The sequence below is a fragment of the Muntiacus reevesi genome, chromosome 17, assembly GCF_963930625.1.
Source record: "Muntiacus reevesi chromosome 17, mMunRee1.1, whole genome shotgun sequence".
Taxonomy (NCBI): Eukaryota; Metazoa; Chordata; class Mammalia; order Artiodactyla; family Cervidae; genus Muntiacus; species Muntiacus reevesi.
The window spans coordinates 43,015,844-43,037,629 of NC_089265.1; the positions used below are offsets into that span (position 1 = coordinate 43,015,844).

General features: G+C 39.0%; 1 protein-coding gene across 1 annotated transcript in view; it reads left to right on the forward strand.

Moving 5' to 3' along the window:
• The first annotated feature begins 14,889 nt into the window (after nt 1–14,889).
• Nucleotides 14,890–21,786, forward strand: part of CFAP95 (cilia and flagella associated protein 95) — an 86,642-nt gene continuing 79,745 nt past the window's right edge. Inside the window, exon 1 of the mRNA XM_065908199.1 lies at nt 14,890–15,041. Coding sequence (XP_065764271.1) covers nt 14,890–15,041 — 152 coding nt within the window. The remainder of the gene's footprint in view (nt 15,042–21,786) is intronic.

Below are 21,786 nucleotides of genomic sequence, written 5' to 3' on the forward strand. Positions count from 1 at the left end.
GTACCTGACCAGTGGAAAAGAATATATTGAACCACACAAAGTTCAATAGGAGGAAGGAACTAGGGGGAAAAACAGGAGTGTTAGTAGGACTGGATCTGCCCTCAGCAGGTGAGGGAACTGAAGCAAAGGTCTGATTCCTCAGACTGGGGCAATTGTCTCAGTCAGAGGAGAAACATTTAAGGCTGAGAGTGAAACAGCTGATCTGTGGCAGCCTAAATGGAATGAGAATCAGACAGTCCTTGTTGCAGCCATACATACCCTGGATGGGAACGCTGGTCTTTGGAAGGCACAGTGGCTGGGAGCTGGAGTTTAGGGATTGTGGAGCAATCCCATGGTGAGGACTGCTGTTGATTGTGGAGAGATGGATTGAGGGGATGTGAGGGAGGAGATTTTGATGGGAAATGCCAGTGCAGGGAGGCTAGGCAGCCATGGAAGCAAGGTGATACTGCTGAGTCATGTGTAGGGGGTGGGGCCATTACCATAGCCTCTCTCTCCCCACAATAGCCTCTCTCTCCCCACACACCAGCATCTGCAGCTGAACAATAGAGAGGCTGACCCATCAAACGCCTGACTGAACTACAGAGTAGGACCCCAGCCAGGGGGCCCCTCTATGTTCCTGACACCACGAACAACAGAGAAGGACCCCAGGCAAGGGAGCCCTCTAAGTGCCTGAATGGGTAGAGCTACAGAGAAAGACTGACCAGAGAGGCCTGATCACCAGCTACAAGAGGCTTGAAAAAAGACTCTGATAGGGCCATAACTCCTGTAGGAGAGGCACTCCGTGTCCCTGCACACTTGATACCACCAGGGTCCCCACAAGCCAAGCAGCTGTTTCATCTTCACACTCAACTCTCACTGGGGCATAGCTGCCACAGAAAAAAAAAGTCTTGGTTTATGCACACAGGGTCGCTTAGGTAGTGTCCAATTCTTTGTAATCCTGTAGACTGTGGCCTGCCAGGCTTCTCTGTCAGAGAGGGGGTTCTCCAGGCAAGAATACTGGAGTATATTAGCCAATACTGGTTGCCATACCCTTCTAGAGCACCATATTTCCTGCAACCCTAGCCACCAACTCCCCTGGGTACCTGGTGCTGCCAGAACCCCTGTGACCCAAGGAGCTGCACCACCTCCACACCTGGCCCTCATGGGACAAACTCAAGCCCCCCAGGGCAGCCTCAGGAGCTAAATCCCAGTGGATGACCTACATATAAAGGTGGAAATAAAACCACAATTGAATTGAAACCCAGGGGCAATGTGACTAAGGAAGAAAACCCAAAACCTTCCCACCAGCTGTACAAGCTGCAGATTAAATCCACATGATCAACTAAGCATGTCTATGGAATATATAAAATGCCATTGAGAGCTCCAACAACAACAACAAAAAACCCCGCAATAGTTCTGATAGCTGTGGACATTGGAGGCAAGAACATACAGTAGTAGGACCAGATTAGAATCTGAGTTGCCCCCCACAGCAGATCCAGAGATCAGGAGGGCATCCTAGGGAAGTGAGGTGGACTGTGACTCCCAGCGAGGGAAAAGACTCTGACAGCAGTCACTCAAGAAAAACATTTATTATTATTATTTTTTGACTAGTTTTGTAGATCCTTTTGGATTTTTTTTTTTCCTATTTTCCCCTGTCTGTTGTAGTTGTTGATTTTATTGGCACTAAGTAATCCAATTAAGCTTTTGAGCTTTTCTTTTTCTCAGTCACATATGTTTTGTTCATGTCATAAACCTCTGCCTCAATGTTGGGCTTTTGCAGTTCAGCGGAGTTTTCCTCTTTTTCTTTTATCTTTTTAAAATTTTAATTATTTAAACATATTATTATTTTTCTACATTTATTCCTTTGTTTGCTTTTCCTACTGTTCTTTTCCCCTTGGAGTTGATCTTTAATATATATAAATCTTGTCTACCTCTATTTAAATTTGCATATCTACTCTTTCTTTTCTTTCTCTCCTTTCCTCTCAACATGTTTGTTAGTTTTATTTTCATTGATTTCTTCCCCAGTTGGCACCTTGCTTTAGTTTTGTTTTCCAGTTTGTCCTTTAATTAGTTTTGTTCTGGTAGGTATAATTTTTGGTTTCCTTTGTTTGCTGGGTCAATCTATTGTACTTTATTTTTCTTTGACTGTTTTGATTTTGCTTATGGATGTATAGGTATATGTATAGGTATATGTATAGGTATACCTATATGTTAGTTTCGTTTTCATTGCTTTATTCCCTACTTGGCACCTTGCTTTAGTTTTGTTTTCCAGTTTGTGCTTAAGTTAGTTTTGTTTTTAACTGGTAAATATAATTTTTTATTTCCTTTGTTTGCTGGGTCAATCTACTATATTTTTGTTGGACTGTTTTCACTTTGCTCATGGGTGTATATGTATATGTGTATATTTGATTATTTTAATTATTATTTGCCTGATTTTGTAACTGCCATTTGTCGGGGTTCATCTTTGCTTTCTCATTTTTGGATATTTGCTTTAATCTCACTTAATGCCATAAAAAAACCACTTGAGGAATCTTCATTCCTGAACAGAGATCAAGCCCTGAACCTTTGGAGTGGGAGCACTGACTCCAAGACCCTAGACTACCAGAGAACTAACCTTGCTGCTGCTGCTGCTAAGTCACTTCAGTCATGTCCGACTCTGTGCTACCCCATCCCTGCCAAGAACACTGGAGTGGGTTGCTATTTCCTTCTCCAATGCATAAAAGTGAAAAGTGAAAGTGAAGTCTCTCAGCCATGTCTGATTCTTTGAGACCCCATGGACTGCAACCTACCAGGCTCCTCCGTCTGTGGGATTTTCCAGGCAAGAGTACTGGAGTGGGGTGCCATTGCCTTCTCCGGAGAACTAACCCTGGGGGTATCAAATAATGAGAACTCACGCAAAGGAAACCACTTGAATACAAGACCCGGCACCACCCAACCACCAGTAGCACCCTGTGCAGGATGCCACATCTAAACAACAAACAAAAATACAAACCCAATCAGCAGCAGACAGGATCACCACCTCACTCAGCCTTGCCCATCAGAGGAAAAACAAACAAACAAACAAACAAACACTCAGCACAGATCTCACCCTATCCAAGCTCACACAAACCACTGGACCAACCTTAGGAGGGCAGAAACAAAAAGAAAGAAAGAATTCATCCTTGTTCAAGGAAAGAATTCAACCTTCCTTCAAGCCTGGGAAAAGGAGACCTCAAACACAATAACTTTAAAAAAAAATAATGAAAAGGCAGAGAAATACTGAAGGAACACACTAGAAACACAAAAGACCAAATAAATGAAGAGGAAATAGGCAAACTACCTGAAAAAGAATTCAGAATAATTATAGTAGAGATGATAATAAACCTTGAAAACAAAATGGAGAAAATGCAAGAATCACTTAATAAATATCTAGAAGAATTAAAGAATAAACATACAGAGACAACACAATTACTGAAATTAAAAATACTCTAGAAGGAATCAATAGCAGAATATCTGAAGCAGAAGAACAAATAAGTGAGCTGGAAGATAAAATGGCGGAAATAACTTCTGAAGGGCAGAATAAAGTTAAAAAAATGAAAAGAGCTGAGGACAGTCTCAGAGACCTCGGGAACTATATCAGACACACCAACACTTGAATTATAGGGGTCCCAGAAGAAGAAGAGAAAAAGAAAGGGTATGAGAAAAGTTTTGAAGAGATTATAGTTGGAAATTTCCCCAACGTGGAAACAGAAATAGTCAATCAAGTCCAAGAGGCACAAAGAGTCCCATACAGGATAAACCCAGGGAGAAGCACACCAAGACACATACTAATCACATTAACAAAGACTAAACACAAAGAATATTAAAAGCAGCAAGGGAGAAACAACAAGTAACATACAAGGGAAACCCTATACACTTAACAGCTGATCTTTCAGCAGTAACTCTGCAGGCCAGAAGGGAATGGCAGGATATATTTAAAGTACTGAAAGGGAAAAATCTACAACTGAGATTACTGTATCTGGCAAGGATCTCATTCAAAATTGATGGAGAAATAAAAAGCTTTTCAGACAAGCAAAAGTTGAGAGAATTCAGTACCACCAAACAGCTTTACCACAAATGTTAAAGGGACTTATATAGTCAAGAAATACAAGAGAAGTGAGAGGATGGGAAAATATATTCCATGCAAATGGGAAGCAAAAGAAAGCTGGAGTGGCAATCCTCTTATCAGACAAAATAGTCCTTAAAATAAAGAAGATTACAAGAGATAAGGAAGAACACTACATAATGATCAAGGGTTCAATCCAAGAGGAATACATAACAATTGTCAATATCTATGCACCCAACATAGGGGCACCTCAATACATAAGACAAGCACTAACAGACATAAAAGGAGAAATTGACAGTAACACAGTAATCGTAGGACACTTTACACCCCACTCACACCAAAGGACAGATCATCCAAACAGAAAATTAATAAGGAAACACAAGTCTTAAATGATACATTAGGTGAGATGGATCTTATTGATATCTTCAGGACATTCCATCCAAATGCAGAAGAATACAACTTCTCCTCAAGTGCATATGGAACATTCTCCAGGATAGACCACATCTTGGGTCATAAATCAAACCTCAATAAATTTAAGAAAATTCAGATCATATCAAGCATCTTCTCCAACAACAATGCTATGAGACTAGATATCAATTTCAAGAAAAACAACTGCAAGAAACACAACACATGGAGATTAAACAAAACATTTCTAAATAACCAACAGGTTACTGAAACCTGCAAAAGAGAAATCAAAAAATTTCTAGAAACAAATGACAATGAAAACATGACAACTCAAAACCTATGGGATGCAGCAAAAGCAGTTCTAAGAAGGAAGTTTATAGCAATACGATCCTACCTCAAGAAAGAAGAAAAATGTCAAATAGACAACCTAACTTTACACCTAAAAAAACTGGAAAAAGAAGAACAAAACACCCCCAAAATTAGTAGAAGGAAAGAGCATAAAGATCCGAGCAGAAATAAATGAAAGAAACAATAGTAAAGATTAATAAAACCAAAGCTGTTTCTTTGAGAAGATAAAATTGACAAATCTTTAGTCTTACTCATCAAGAAAAAAAGAGAAGAATCTAATTAACAAAATTAGAAATGAAAAAGTAGAGGTTACAACAGACAATGCAGAAATACAAAGGATTATATAAGACTATTATGAACAACTATATGTCAATAAAATGGATAACCTGGAAGAAATGGACAGATTCTTAGAAAAGTTCAGTCTTCCAAGACTGAACCAGGAAAAAATAGAAATTATGAACAACCCAATTATAAGCACTGAAATTGAAACTGTGATAAAAAATCTCCCAAAAAACAAAAGCTCAGCACCAGATGGCTTCACAGGACAATTCTGTCAAACATTTAGAGAAGAGCTAATGCCTTTCCTTCTAAAACTCTTTCAAAAAAATTGCAGAGGAAAGAATACTTCCAAACTCATTTTATAAGGCCACCATCACCCTGATACCAAAACCAGACAAAGACAACACGAAAAGGAAAACTATAGGCCAATATCACTGATAACATAGATGCAAAAATCCTCAAAAAAATTTTAGCAGACAGAATTCAACAACACATCAAAAAGCTCATACACCATGATCAAGTTGGGTTTATTCCAGGGATACAAAGATTCTTCCATATATGCAAATCAATCAATGTGATATACCATATTAACAAATTGAAAGATAAAAACCATATGATCATCTCAATAGATGCAGAAAGAGCCTTTGACAACTTTCAGCACATTTAAGATTAAAACTCTTCAAAATATGGGCATAAAGGGAACCTACCTCAACATAGTAAAGGCCATATATGATAAGTCTACAGTAAACATTATTCTCAATGGTGAAAAACTGAAAGCATTCCCCCTAAGATCAGGAACAAGACAAGGGAGTTCACTTTTGCCACTATTACTCAACATAGTTCTGGAAGTCCTAGCTACAGCAATCAGAGGAGAAAAAGAAATAAAAGGAGTCCAGAACAGAAAAGAATTAAAGCTCTCACTGTTTGCAGATGACAATGATACTGTTCATAGAAAACCCTAAAGATAGTATCAGAAAATTACTAGAGCTAATCAGTGAATTTAGCAAAGTTGCAGGACACAAAATCAATACACAGAAATCATTTGCATTTCTATATACTAACAATGAGAAATCATACAGGGAAATTAAGGAATCAATCCCATTCACCACTGCAACAAAAAGAATTAAATATCTAGGAATAAACTTACCTAAAGATACAAAAGAACTGTGCACAGAAAATTATAAGACACTAATGAAAGAAATCAAAGACTACATAAACAGATGGAGAGATAGTCCATGTTCCAGGTAGGAAGAATCAATATTGTGAAAATGACTATACTACAAAACACAACCTACAGATTTAATGTGATACCTGTCAAATTGCCAATGGCATTTTTCACAGACCTAGAACAAAAAATTTCACAATTCATATGGAAACACAGAAGATTCCAAATAGCCAAAGCAGTCTTAAGAGAGAAGAATGGAGCTGGAGGAATCAACCTTCCTGACTTCAGATTATACTACAAAGTTATAGTCATCAAGACAGTATGGTACTGGTACAAGAACAGAAATATAGACCAATGGAATAAAATAGAAAGCCCAGAAATAAACCCATGCACCTATGGGTACCTTATTTTTGACAAAGGAGGCATGAATATACAATGGGGCAAAGACAGCCTCTCCAATAAATGGTGCTGGGGAAACTGGACAGCTACATGTAAAAGAATGAAATTAGAACACTTCCTAACACCATACACAAAGATAAACTCAAAATGGATTAAAGACCTAAATGTAAGACCAGAAACTATAAAACTCTTAGAGGAAAACATTGGCAGAACACTTGATGACATAAACCAAAGCAAGATTTTCTATGACCTACCGCCTACAGTAATGGAAATAAAAACAAAAGTAAACAAGTTGGACCTGATTAAACTTAAATGCTTTTGCAGAACAAAGGAAACTATAATCAAGGTGAAAAGACAACCCCCGGAATGGGAGAAAATAATAGCAAATGAAACAACTGACAAAGGATTAATTTCCAAAATATACAAGCAGCTCATACAACTCAATACCAGAAAAACAACCTAGTCAAAAAGTGGGAAAAAGAACTAAACAGACATTTCTCCAAAGAAGACATATAGATGGCTAACAAACACATGAAAAATGCTCAACACCACTCATTACTAGAGAAATGCAAATCAAAACCACAATGAGATATCACCTCACACTGGTCAGAATGGCCATCATCAAAAACTCTACAAACAAAAAATGCTGAAGAGGGTGTGGAGAAAAGGGAATGCTCTTGCACTATTGGTGAGAATGTAAACTGATACAGTCACTATGGAAGACGGTATGGAGATTCCTTAAAAAGCTATGAATAAAACTACCATATGACCCAGAAATCCCACTCCTAGGCATATACCTTGAGGAAACCAAAATTGAAAGAGACCCATGTATCCCATTGTTCATTGTAGCACTATTTACAATAGCTAGAACATGGAAACAACCTAGATGTCCATCGACAGATGAATGGATAAAGAAATTGTGGTACATATGCACAATGGAATATTCAGTTAAGTTCAGTCACTCAGTCATGTCTGACTCTTTGCGACCCCATGAATCGCAGCACACCAGGCCTCCCTGTCCATCACCAACTCATGGAGTTTACTCAAACTCACGTCCATCGAGTCAGTGATGCCATCCAGCCATCTTATCCTCTGTCGTCCCCTTCTCCTCCTGCCCCCAATCCCTCCCAGCATCAGGGTCTTTTCCAATGAATCAACTCTTCGCATGAGGTGGCCAAAGTATTGGAGTTTCAGCTTCAGCATCAGTCCTTCCAGTGAACACCCAGGACTGAGCTCCTTTAGGATGGGCTGGTTGGATCTCCTAGCAGTCCAAGGGACTCTCAAGAGTCTTCTCCAACACCAAAGTTCAAAAGCATCAATTTTTCGGCACTCAGCTTTCTTCATAGTCCAACTCTCACATCCATACATGACTACTGGAAAAACCATAGCCTTGACTAGACAGACCTTTGTCAGCAAAGTAATGTCTCTGCTTTTTAATATGGGATCTAGGTTGGTCATAACTTTCCTTCCAAGGAGTAAGCGTCTTTTAATTTCATGGCTGCAGTCACCATCTGCAGTGATTTTGGAGTCCAAAAAAATAAAGTCTGACACTGTTTCCCTGTCTATTTCCCATGAAATGATGGGACCAGATGCCATGATCTTAGTTTTCTGAATGTTGAACTTTAAGCCAACTTTTTCACTCTCCTCTTTCATTTTCATCAAGAGGCCTTTTACTTCCTCTTAAAGCTATTATCCTTCAATAAAAACAAATTAATTAAAAAAGAAAAGAAGCCACAAGTTTAACTGTAATAATTTTCTGTCCTAGGAGACAATATTGAGTAAAGACTGGATTGGGAGTCCAACTGACTACATTCAAATTTTGTCTTCACTATGTAATGTCATGATTTTGGAAGTCATTAAATTAACTAAGCTCTATTTTTCATCTTTGTAGTAAATATAAAATAGATGCAACTTCATAAAACTGCTATGATGATTAAATGAGATAATATATGTTGACATGCTTGTTATAGTTGTGACAACTAGAAAGAACCCAGTGAATTCTGGTTTTGCTTTTTCTCTACTACCATGCAGGTTCCAGACATTATGCCACACATTAAGTTCAGTCGGTCAGTTGTGTCTGAGTCTGTGAACCCACGGACTGCAGCATGTCAGGCTACCCTGTCTATCACCAACTAGTGGAGCTTGCTCAAATTCACGTCCATCGAGTTGGTATTGCTATCCAACTGTCTCATCCTCTGTCATCCCCTTCTCCTCCTGCCTTCAATCTTTCCCAGCATCAAGGTCTTTTCCAATGAGTCAGCACATCAGGTGGCCTAAGTGTTGGAGTTTCGGCTTTGGCATCAGTCCTTCCAATGACTATTCAGTTCTGATTTCTTTAGGATTGACTGGTTTGATCTCCTTGCAGTCCAAGGGACTCTCAAGAATCCTCTCCAACACAACAGTTCAAAAGCATCAATTCTTTGGTGCTCAGCCTTCTGTATGGTCCAACTCTCACATCCATACATGACTACTGGACAAATCATAGCTTTGACTAGACAGACCTCTGTTGACAGAGTAATGTCTCTGCTTTTTAATATGCTGTCTAGGTTTGTGATAGCTTTTCTTCCAAGGAGCAAGCATCTTTTAATTTCATGATTGCAGTCACCATCTGCAGTGATTTTGGAGCACAAGAAAATAAAGTCTGTCACTGTTTCCACTGTTTCCTCATCTATTTGCTATGAAGTGTTGGGACTGGATGCCATGATCTTAGTTTTTTGAATGTTGAGTTTCAAGGTGCACATTAGGGATGCCAAAATGATGATGTCCTCAAGTCATTCTAGTGGGGAAGATAAACATATAAAAAATGAACTTTTCTACAGTGTGATAGGCACCATCATAAGAGGTGTTCAAGATACTTCAAAACAGAGAAGAGGGAGTGATCAGTTCTAGCCAGAGAATGTACGGTGAGCTGTGGGCAGAGGCAACAGACTTTCAAAGAGAAGTCGATACAATAATATGCATCATCTATCTATCCACACACACACACACACACACACACATATGAAGGTCAGACTGATGGAGGCGAGGAAGAGCGGCCATGAGGATTTCTTTGGAGAGAGTTGGCCTAATGCTATAGTTTTCTCTTCTCCCCTTTCCATTCAAGTCAAATATGACATTGTGATTTATAATAAGAAATATATATTTGGTCTTTGTCCTTGGTTCCTGGTGCACAGAGTTTTTAAATCCTTGGAATTTCCTAAGCAAGGAGAACAACAGTGTCTCCTGTTATGTAAATAAGGTGACTTATTGCCAAGGGAACCAGCAAAGTGAGAGTAGGAACTTAGTCCCACCCTCGACTTTCAGGGAAGGGATCAGGCTTGGAGATTGAATCAGTCACCAATGACCAGTGATTTAGTTAATCATACCAATGTAATGAAGCCTGCCCCCAAATCCAAAAGAACAGGGTGCAAAGAGCTCCTGGATTGGCAACCATGCGGAGATTCGGAGAGAGTGGCACACGTGGTGAGAGCATGAAAGGTCCAGTGCCCTCTCCGGTACCTTGTCTTCTGCCTCTCTTCCACCGGCCTGTTCCTACGCTATATTCCTTTATAATAACCTGGTGTTCTAGTAAGATGTTTTCTGAGTTCTGTGAGCTAGTCTAGCAATCTAATTGAACTCAGGGAGGGCATATAATCTCTGATATATGGCCAGTTTGGTCAGAAGTACAGGTAATAACCTGGACTTGTGACTGGTGAATGGGGGGCAGTCTGGTAGGGCTGAACCCTCAACCCATGCTAGCCAAAGCTATCTCTGGGTAGATAGTGTCAGAACTGAGCTGAATTATAGGATGCCCAGCTGGTATCCTGAGAATTGCTTGCTGGTCTGGGCTCACCCCTGCTCCCCAACTCCCACAGAGGAACTCAGTGCAGAGCACCTTTTTTAAGTGAGAAGGGTTTTAGAATTCTCTCAAGAGAGCTTGACATATCACCTAGGGATTTGGAGGACCTGGTGAGTGGTGCCCAGTTTCTAGCCTAGAAATATCTGAAGGTTAGAGGCATTCTGGAGCTTTATATGGTAGCAGAGCCTGAAGAGGAGCAGCTTGTGCTTCCAGGATTTAGAGGGCACCAAACATGCTGTTTCCCATGGGCAAGAATGGACACTGGAAAGATTAGGATGGACTGATTTCAAAGGACTCTGCCCAAGAAGTATGAGTGCAAGGGTAAGATGACCTAAATAATCAAGATACATAATCTGCTCTTAGCAATAATGCAGTCCTCTAAGGGGGCCTTTGAGGAACCTACAAAAATTCCCTATGACCAACATTTAGGCATCAGCACCCGGAGGGCCTTGACAGAAATTATGAGGTCAGCAGTCAAATAAGATGCTTCTTCCCACCCTCTCTCCATTAACTCTCCCCCAATCCTCAATCCTAACAAGGAAAGAAGCTGTATAGTGAACCCAGGAGGAAAAGAGGAGTTGTTAAGGTGAAGGAATACTAAACAGCTGACCCTGCCGCCAATTCCTCTAGAATTCCATGGGGGGCTTACCTTTATAGCCCACACAGCACACACCTCAAAAACACTCCTTTTCTGGCAAACTATTTGTTGAATAGTACTTCCAGCTTCCTGTGAAAAGAAACATTTCAACTCTCTTTCCCAACTTGAGCCATGCTCCAAATTTTAAGAAGTATACTAATTAGTCATAGAATAGTGGCAAAAAAGTAAACAAACCCTCTGTCTTAAAGATCCTTACTCTCAAGGCCTTATTTTCTTTATTATTATCTTTTAACGTTACCTCACTTGATTTCAGCCTCCTCCTGGCAAAGAGTCAGACAGGACTGAACGAGGAACACTTTCATTTTTTGACTGTTGAGAAAATGATCCTTCTGAAATAGCCTGAGCCTCCCTACTTAAAGCAATCTAAACATCATGGTATAGAAAGAGATTTAATTAACAGAAGAAACAGTGTCATAAGCCTGACATAAGCCAACTGAACACTGGAAACTCGAAATCATGCAACTCCGAGAAAGACCCTACAGGTTCAGAAAATTTTCTTTTCTGACCTAAGCTCCCCTTCTCTTCCCCAGACTGGTGACTCAGAATCCTCAGCTATGTGCTTGGCTTACACAACAAGGAGAGAAACTTCCTGCATACACTTGACCCTCTGGGAGAAGCCTTTTTGTAAGTTTCTTATCATCGTGCAGCTGGGGGTGGAACTTATGGGGAACATAGGAAAATGTTTACCACCACCAGGAGAAGAAAGGAGCCCAAATCCAGTATCTTTCCTCTGAGCTTCTTCCCTGGGAGAAAATGTCCCTTCATCTAGATTAAAGACCACAGGGAACAAAGAAAGTCACAAATACATTGAACTTAATTTCCAGTGCCACTTTTCCATAAGAACTAGTAACTGGTAGCTAAATTGTCTCATTCTTGCTGCTAATAAACAGTGAAGGTGCCAAAACACCAAAGTGGCACAGAAGAAACATGGAAGAAACTAAGGGTTTAGATCATTTGTGAAAATGGGTATTCAGTCTTTGAATAATTAAGGATATCCAACTTGTAGGATATTAAAGAAATCCCTAATCTACATTTATGTTAGAGTATGTCATTCCTAACCCAGGTCATTAAAGTTTTAACATGATATCTATGAGCAACTCTACTGAAGAATTTCACTTATTGGCTGGATTATATATCAAAATAAGGGAAATGCTGAATTATAGAATACTATACATTGACTATTTAATAAATTAATCCCCATGTTGACAGTAGGAGTTCCAGAAATAATGTCTGCTACATGATAGGATTTAATCAATACTTGTTAATAATGTCTTGAGAGCAGGTCAATGCCTGATATGTTTGCAATCCAAATTAGAAGCACTGAAGAATCATATTCAAGGTTATATTCCTCTAAAAATACTGTTGGTAGTTAAGAATAGCTAAAGGAAAGGCAGGAAGATTGAAGCTTTCATTAGCATTACTCCTTTAAATATGAACTTATTCAAATAAATTTTGGCCCTGATTTCTAGGTCATACTATTTTCCTTTTATATTTTTCACGTAACTGAATTGTACCAAATTGTCATAAGGGCTGGGCAGTAGTTTTTGACTCTAAAATCCATACCACTTCTCAGAGGAGGAAGAAGAAGAAGAGGAAACAGGGAGAGGGAAGGTGGGAAGAGAAAAAGAAGAGGGAAGAAGGAAAGAAAATAAGGAGTGGTGATGGAAGAGGAAGGGATAAGGGGTGAAAATGCTGGGAAAAGGAAACAAAGGAGAGAAGGGAGAGAGAACAGGAGATACATAGGGGGGACAGCGGGAGCAGGGAGGACCAGACACCTCTCATTCATTTTGATCCTAAATTTTTTATACAAAATATTTGAAAGAGAGCCCCTAGATGTGTATATGGTGGGTGATGGGAGGTCCTCATTTCTGGAGAACTAAAAAAATTCTATGCAATCCTTAATTAGGCATAAATACTTGTTTCAAACTTTTAAGCATTATACAATTTCAATAGAAGTTTTTTAATAGATTTAAACTAGATTCATCATGAAGATAGTACAAATTAACATTCTTATGTAATTAAAATTTTTTTCTCTCAAACAATTGCATGACACTTGGTAGAAGAATTTTAATGCTAGGAGAGGATAAGTTGATGGTGACTTTGGAAGGTCCTGAGCAGGGGCTTTTCCAAGAATTGAGCAGACTATTAAGACAGAAAGGAAAGGAGATGGTAAGGAGGTTAACCTCTGTGGTTATTTACATCTAGCTGGATTACATCTGTTTTAGGTTTGCTGTCCTAGTCGGGTCTCCTTGGCAACTTCTTTATGGATCTGATAAAACTAATAAAGAAGTACACTGGAGTAGGCTCAGATGAAGGGATTCCCACTTCCAAGTTGGTCTGCCTGTACTTATCTTACAGAGAAGTACTGATTCAGCCACCTGAGCTGTAATTTTCTCACTCCAAGGATATTATGTTGAAAAGAGATTACTATAATAGAAGGCCTTGCATTAAGCCCTACACGTCATTGGTTTGATGAAGATTGAGGAAAACAGGAATAACTCAAGTATGTTGAAGATCAGTGATTTCACAGTTATAAAAAATGAAGCTTATTACTGATCTTGAAAAGATTCCATATGAATACAAAACCATCATTATCTTTGGTAACAATATATAAAAATATCTGCCAACATTTTTCTGACTCAGGCTATTAAATTTCATATTAAAATACAATAAAAGATACTTATTAAATAGACCTTATAGACAAAGCTTGAAAAATAGTGATAATATTAGTATAGTATGATAATAGTATTTTTGGAGCAACAACAATGTGCTATGCTTTGATTGGACAGAACTGAGCTTAGCATGGATCTTGTTTACACTTCTAATTTTCATTCCTTCAAGAAGTAAAGGGCTAAAATAGCAATCAGTGCTCTACTAATTCTGGGCAGGTGACAGTGGGATATTTATTTGGTTCTAAAAAGCATGGTTTAACTGTGACTGTCAGTAAAATAGGGGCCTACACATACCACAGGTGCCCACACTGGGCACTGCAGGCCGCAGAAAAGCACTTAGTAGTTGTGTGTATCAAATTTGTGAAATCTAATCCAGAAGAACACTATTAGGCATACCATAATAAATCATTTGCGAACTAGAGAATATATTTGTAATGTGAAATATCTCTTGTGTTTTTAAGCTTGTGTAATGTGGTCTTCTTACATTAAGAAACTTCTGGAATTTATTGAAGCCTAAGGCTCTTAGAAACGGTTGTATGGAAAAGACATACTTTATGGTTTGGGGGGTGTTCTCTAGCTCCCCTTTAGTCAAATTTATGTAAGTTGTAAGCAGAAGGTGGAGTGGCAACAGATAACGAACGGTAAAGAGAAACTTCCCCAAAGACAGCCAAAACAGACCGGCTCGGGGCTCAGGTCCACTTAGGCCTTAACTGACCCAGCGCTCGCGCTTAACTCCGTGCACTCTAAGGGTTAGGCTGTTAGAAGGGTGGAACTACATATCCCAGGATGCAGTTGTTCCTCCCAAGCTGTAGGTAGCCTGCTCCCTTCTCTCACTGCACTCTGGGGCGTGTAGTTTATTTCTAATCAGTAATTGCGTACACTGTCTAGGAAACCAGGGCTGTTAAGTTTGAGGGATCGGCCTCTCTATTGGCCCCGCCCTTCCATTGACCCCGCCCCAGGTTGCTTAGGAGATGAGAGACGCCGAAAATTGGATTGTGTCAGCACACGGAGCAGGATAGAGAGAGAGAGAAATCCTTCGAGGTCTGTGTCAGGAGGGCCGCCATGGATAGCTCTGACAGTTCCTGCCAGGAATGGTGCAGCCATGGACAATACTGGTTGGAACTCGGACCCACGGACTTAATGGAGCGCAAGGGCTCCCTAACCCTCCGCTCCCATCACAAGAAATACTCGAAGCCGGTATTGGTGTATTCCTGGTGAGCGAGCTCTCTTCCGGTTCCTAGGTGCTGGGAGATGGAGAAGAAGGGAAGGGATGGGGGACGGGAGAGGAAAGGTAAGAGAGGATGATGGTGAAGAGCATGAAATAAATAGGAAAGAATAAGAAAAGAGGAAAAGAAGAGTAGATAAAGAAAGAAAAACATCATTCAAGAGAGACAAATCAGAAGAGAGAAAAGAAAGGGAAACAGATCTTCAAAGGAGAAATGGAGAGTGTAGGACTGAGAGTTTGGGCCGGGCAGACGAGATAGAAGAGGCCTCCAAGAGCAGCTCCCTAGTACACACGGAGACCAGCTGCCACCAGACCCTGTCTGCTAGAGGTCACAGATCACCCACACAGAGAGTGGAGGTGGAGGGTATCTGCAGAGGCCGGGAAATCATGGCAGAGTCTGTTAGGAGACCAAGGCACAGGAGGAGGAGATGTCTGTTCAGAGGATGGCCTCCAGGACTGCCATTTCTTGGGGGCAGTGAAACACAAGGAGTGATTTGAAAGAGGTCCCTAAAATGTTCCCTGTGTCCCCGACTGGGTAAACCAGCAAACATAGTTTATTTGACGTGCACTGTGTTTACATTTTTCTTTTAAATTAATTGACCACATTTAAAACCAGGACATTTCACATGGAAATAGAGGATTGTATCTTGTTTTGAAAAGCTGAAAGCCTTGGCAGCAAAGAATTTTATTCTTTCTGGCAACTATGAATGTACTGGGGAGTTGAACACTGGCTACTCTTTAAGATGAGTCTACTCCTTTCTCTGGTAATTTTGACTTCCTGCCTGACCTCAGGAAACATTTACTTCCTTGCATTATGTTTTGGGCTTGGAATTCACTAAGAGATTCTGCTGTTTATTAAATATGACAGTGTTCAGTAGCAAAAACATGACACATATAATTGGGAGAAAAAATGAGGCCTTTTAGAGCATTTAGAATTCTGTCCTTTGGGCCAATTTTCCTGGCTGTACTGTTGAGAATTATTGTTTTTGGATTATTTGGAATATTCTGGGGAAGAGGAAGATCTGAAATGAAATTTCATATCTTGTCCTCTTTATACTTTCACCTTTGAAAGAAAATAATTTTGACTCTAGCCCAAGGCTAAATGCTCTTTGATCCCTTCATTCATGTAATGTATGTGAATCCTGTTGTTTCTCTCTTGCAACTTTTCTATAGCCTACTCCCTTTCCAATGAGCTCTCTCCCTTACTTTTACTTCTTATCCCTAAAACCAACTCTTTGCCTACTTTGAACTGACTATGACAGGTTTGTTAATTTGAAATCAAAACCTACACTGAGAAGCAGAAAAATCCTCTTTAACCTCATAGAGGGGTTACCCCACAGGCCTCAAGCAAAACACTTAACTCTTCCATGATTTTGTTACTCCATAAGGATTTAGGTCATAATGTAAATCACTGCCATAAATTGTTGTTAAAGAAAAAGACATTTTTCAAGTGGACAGTGCTTCTGCTCCCTTCTGTACTTCTTTTGCTTTGAAGACTTTCCTTGTGGTCATCACAGACATCAGCAGCAAAACACAGAAGAATATGTATGAGAAAGAGGACGAGGATCTTGGTGGGAGAAAAGGGTAATGTAACAATGAAAGTCATTCTGATCACTGTTGGGGCTGTAGAGAGTTCTCATGTTGGTTTTAGAAAGAAGGTTTGGGAGCAGGAAGAAAACAGTTCAACCTAACAAATATTTTTGTGTCATGGACTTTGTTATGTGTTGGAGATACAGAGATGGATAAAGTGGTTCAATGAGATAATTTATATAAAGCATTTAATACTGTGCCTGTGCATATTAAGGAGTCAATCATACATAGTAACATATTTATTTAGCATAATATAATGATTAAAAGCTTGGATTTTAGGTTTCAATACCAGTTCTACAGCTTGTGATATGGTAAGTGACATGACTGTTCTAGGCCTCTGTTTCTGCAACTGTAAAATGGGGTTGATAGTGTTATTATAAGATTAAACAAGGTATTATATGTGAAGCATCTTTTGACAGATAGCCTAGCACATGGTAAACACAGCAAAGATTATATTCATGTATTAGGACATGATCACTGACCTCAGTGAATTTCATTGGCCAATAAAGTAGAATGTCAGTAAATTCAGTATAATTTGATTTGTGCAAAATAGAGATGAGTGTAAGAGGCAAATGTAATAGGAGGGGGTGGTTAGTGTGCATATGGTTTTCTGAGCAAGGTTTAGAAGGAAGAATAGGGGTTCTATAGGTACACAAAAGAGAATAGACGAGAGCAATGTAATAGTAAGAAGCAGTGTCAGAGAGAAATAGAAGAGGTTCTCTATAGTTGGTAAATATAGTTGATCTCATTACTTGTAGATTCTGTATTTGCAAATTCCTCTACTTGCAAAAATTTATATGTAACCCCAATCATTACTTGCAGTGCTTTCATGGTCATTTATGGACATGTGCTGAGAGGCAAAAAATTTGAATCATCCCACACACATAGTCTCAGTTGATGTCAGGCACTCTGCCTTCTTGTTTTAGCTCCTCTTCCTGTAAACAAGTATTCTTCTCACCATCTACTTAGTGCCATGTTTTTGCATTTGTGTACTTTTTGTTGGTGATATCATTGTTCAGGTGGCCCCCAAACATAGTGCTGAAGTGCTGTCTAGTGTAAGAAGGCTGTGATGTGCCTCATGAAGAAAGAATGTGTGTTACATAAACTTCATTCGGACTTGAGTTACAATGCTATTGGCTGTAATTTCAATGTTAGTGAGTCAACAATATATATTAAACAAGATGTGTTTAAACAGGGACACACATAAAACTGGGTCACATATTGATTAGTTGATGAAAATGTGACCTGAGGCTGGTAGGAACCTAATCCTGTATTTCCCCTAGGAACAATGATTCAGTATTTTCTAATTGTTTGTGACTTTTTAAAACACAACAGTCTCAAATAATGAGAATCAACTGTCAAATCTGAGAAACACTTGCATTTCTCTGAGCTGACTGTGCTGCTGACATCCTTGTTTTCCTTCCATATCCATTCACCAAGATGTGTCCTAAAAAAGACTATATAAAATTCAAATTATATAAATTTCTAGATGAATCAATGTCATTGACCATTTTGTTTTTATGTATTCTGGTCATCACTGTTTGCTTTCTTTTGACTTATTTTGTTGTATATTAAAACTTTTATTGAATTAAAAAAATTTTTTTTTGAATTTTAAACTTATGTTAGTGATTAGTTAATTGATGAACACCTACTATCTAAAATACTCCATTTGAGGGTACGTCAATAGTGGTTCAGTGGTTAAGACTCCATGTTTCCACTACAGGGGCCACATGTTTAATCCCTGGTCAGGGAATTAAGATTCTTATGTTTCATGGTGTGGCATAAAATAAAATATAAAATAAAATAATCATTTGGTGACCTCTCAATTGAGTATTTGATCAACTAAGGAACTGTGCCTATAGGTTTGCAAAATAGAATCTAACTGGGAGAAATTCTGAAGTACCTCTCAAAAAACATTTAGGTGATTCCTGTGTTCCTCTTTATGCAGAATGTAATGCAAGTCTGTTTGACTTCACTACACATTAAATTGTGTATAATAGACATGATAAACTGAAATACCCAGAATGGTTGCTAAAAGTGTTTCTGGTCCATTACTGATCCACTACTATAAGAAATTGTGTAGGAGCCTTGTCTTCTTGCAGTTGGGGTGGTGAATAGAGAGGCATATCACTTGCATTACACCTCGATGCTTCTGAATGAAAAAGATTTTTTCTAGAAACTATCTTTCTCTATTCATTCCTGTAGCATTTATGGAGCTATATCATCAGATATTTCCATTGGAAATTATGAGTTGAGGGGAAGTTTTCTCTTGGGATATCTTCCCACTCATCGGAATAATTGAATACTAAGAACCAGGACAACTAGATTTGCCCTTAATTCTCTAGTTTGAGGCTAGTTCTTATTTATTTATTTACTATACGAATCTCTTTTTCATTGGCCCAATTGACATCTGGTAGTAAGTGATGGAAGAAGGCAATGGCAACCCACTCCAGTACTCTTGCCTGGAGAATCCCATGGTCAGAGGAGCCTGTTGGGCTACAGTCCATGGGGTATCCAAGAGTCGGTCGTGACTGAGCAACTTCACTTTCACTTTTCACTTTCATGCATTGGAGAAGGAAATGGCAACCCACTCCAGTATTCTTGCCTGGAGAATCCCAGGGATGGAGGAGCCTGGTGAGCTGCCATCTATGGGGTCACACAGAGTCGGACACGACTGACGTGATTTAGCAGCATCAGCAGTAAGTGATGAGCCAAAAAAATTCACTCAAGTTTCCATGGAGAAAGTTCATGCTCTGGTCTCCATGGTGATACATAAAGAGTTTTAAGGACTAACTAAGGTTAATTTTATATATTTGTAATTTCAATTACTTCTCTCTCCTGCCTGAGTCCTAAGTTAAAAAGCCTGGATATTTTACTCATCTCCCTTGCGCCCCCCCCCCCCCCATTATAGGAAGAAAACAGAAAGGGGAAAAAGGAAGAAAAATTAAAATGTGGTGATAATTGTAGGGTAGGGAACTTGATAGTTTTAAAAATTTTTACAGAAAACCATTTGAAAAAAAAAAAAAGAAAACCATTTGGGCGGGGGAAGGAAATTAAAGAACTTTCTATGATGCTCTTCAGACTTATATTCTATTGTGCTATTTGAACAAGAAGTTCATATGTATTCAAGGTACTTCACAGTCAGAGGAGAATCCAGTTTCAAGGCATTAGGATATCATTAGTATGCTTATTAGAAAATAGAGATGAGTTTTCTAATGTGCTGTATGTTCTTCCTATATTTAATCAGCAGTTTTCTCGTGGACTAACCTGGAAGTCTTTAGAGTCCTTCACACCACTAAGGACCAAGCTAGAGTTACACAGATCTTCTCTATCCATCAATCCCATCTTCTCACATCTCCAACACACACTCAGGATAAAAAGGCAAAGAAAATAAAGAAAGCTCTTTAGTAACCACATGTAGCAGCTCTGTTGAAATCCATAAATGCTTCCCCTTTCAGCAAGCCTCCATTCTTCTACTTTAACAACTTAGACCCTCAGTCAAAAGCTTTTAACTTTTCTTTTGTGCATTTTAAATGTTTGGTTATATGGAGAGGAAAGAGAAGAGAATTTAAAGAGCTTTTCTGGTCAGTAATGAGAAGTGAGAAGAGCAAACCTCAGGGTAAGTCATAAGAACACAGTTGGTGCTCAAATAATGTTTATCAAAGAAATGAACAAATGAGCAGATAGAAAGGACACACATACAAACACAAAAGGCATTGCAGGTTGGGGGCGTCTATTTTATATTTTAAAAAGACCCTAAGGTAAAAGACTACAGAATAATGCAAATCCATAATAAATCCAGAGCTGATTTTCACAGTCCTGACCCTTAAAAAATTTTTTTATTAAATTATATATAGTTGATTTATAATATTATGTTAATTTCTGCTGTACAGAAAAGTGACTCAGTTTTACATATATTTATTTTTTCAAATTCTTTTTCATTATGATTTTTTACATGATATTGAATATAGTTCCCTGTGCTATACAGTAGGACCTTGTTGGTTGTCTTGTATATAATGGTTTGCATCTGGCCAACCCCAAATTCCCAATCCTTCCTTCCCCACAGCACCCTCCGCCTTGGCAACAAGTCTGTACTCTGTGAGTCTGTTTCATAGAAATGTTCATTTGTGTCCTATTTTTGAATCCATATATAAGTGATATTGTGTGGTTTTTATCTTTGTCTTCCTGCCTTAATTGGTTTGGCATAATAAATCTTTAAGTCCATCTGTGTTTCTACACATGTACAGCCCTGATCCTGATACAGCAGGATGACATTGAGGCATGTTTGGTCACCTCTGTAGAGGTAAGATTAAAGGATTATAAAGCATTAGGCTTTGATTAGAATGGTAAAGAACTTAAAAATGGGAGCTAAACATGTACTCTTCCTAGATGTAGTACATGAATTACCAGGAATGTACTGGTAATGACAGTTACATGAATAACAGGTACTTAGAAAATTTTTAATTAGTATAGGGACAAATGATAGTCACAGTTTAAAGAGGCATTCTAATTTCTTAACTTATACTTAAAAAAAAAATTTGGCTGTGCTGGGTCTTCATTGCAGGGTGCGGGCCTTCTCTTGTGGTGGTGCAAGGGAATCTCTAGTTGCAATACATGGGCTTCTCTTCTTGTAGGACACAGATTCTAGAGTGTAAAGCTCAGTAGTTGTGTCTTAACTTGTGCTTTCGTACAGAACAGACTTTTGAACTCTGTGGGAGAAGGTGAGGGTGGGATGTTTAGAAAGAACAGCATGTATATTATCTGTGGTGAAACAGAACACCAGCCCAGGTGGGATGCATGAGTTAAGTGCTCGGGCCTGGTGGGCTGGGAAGACCCAGAGGAATCGGGTGGAGAGGGAGGTGGGATGGGGGACCGGGATGGGGAATACGTGTAACTCTATGGCTGATTCATATCAATGTATGACAAAACCCACTGAAAAATTTAAAAAATAATAATAATAAATAAATAAAATAAAAAGCATTTCAAGTTATAATATTGTGTGATCATTTAGGATGATGTAATAGTAGATCAATGTTGTGGAAATGTATTTACTATCTAGTCAGTAGCGGAATTAGAAATTTTCATGTAAGTCAGATACATATATAAAATTTGTTTTCTAAAACTGATCCTAAAGGTTTTTCCAC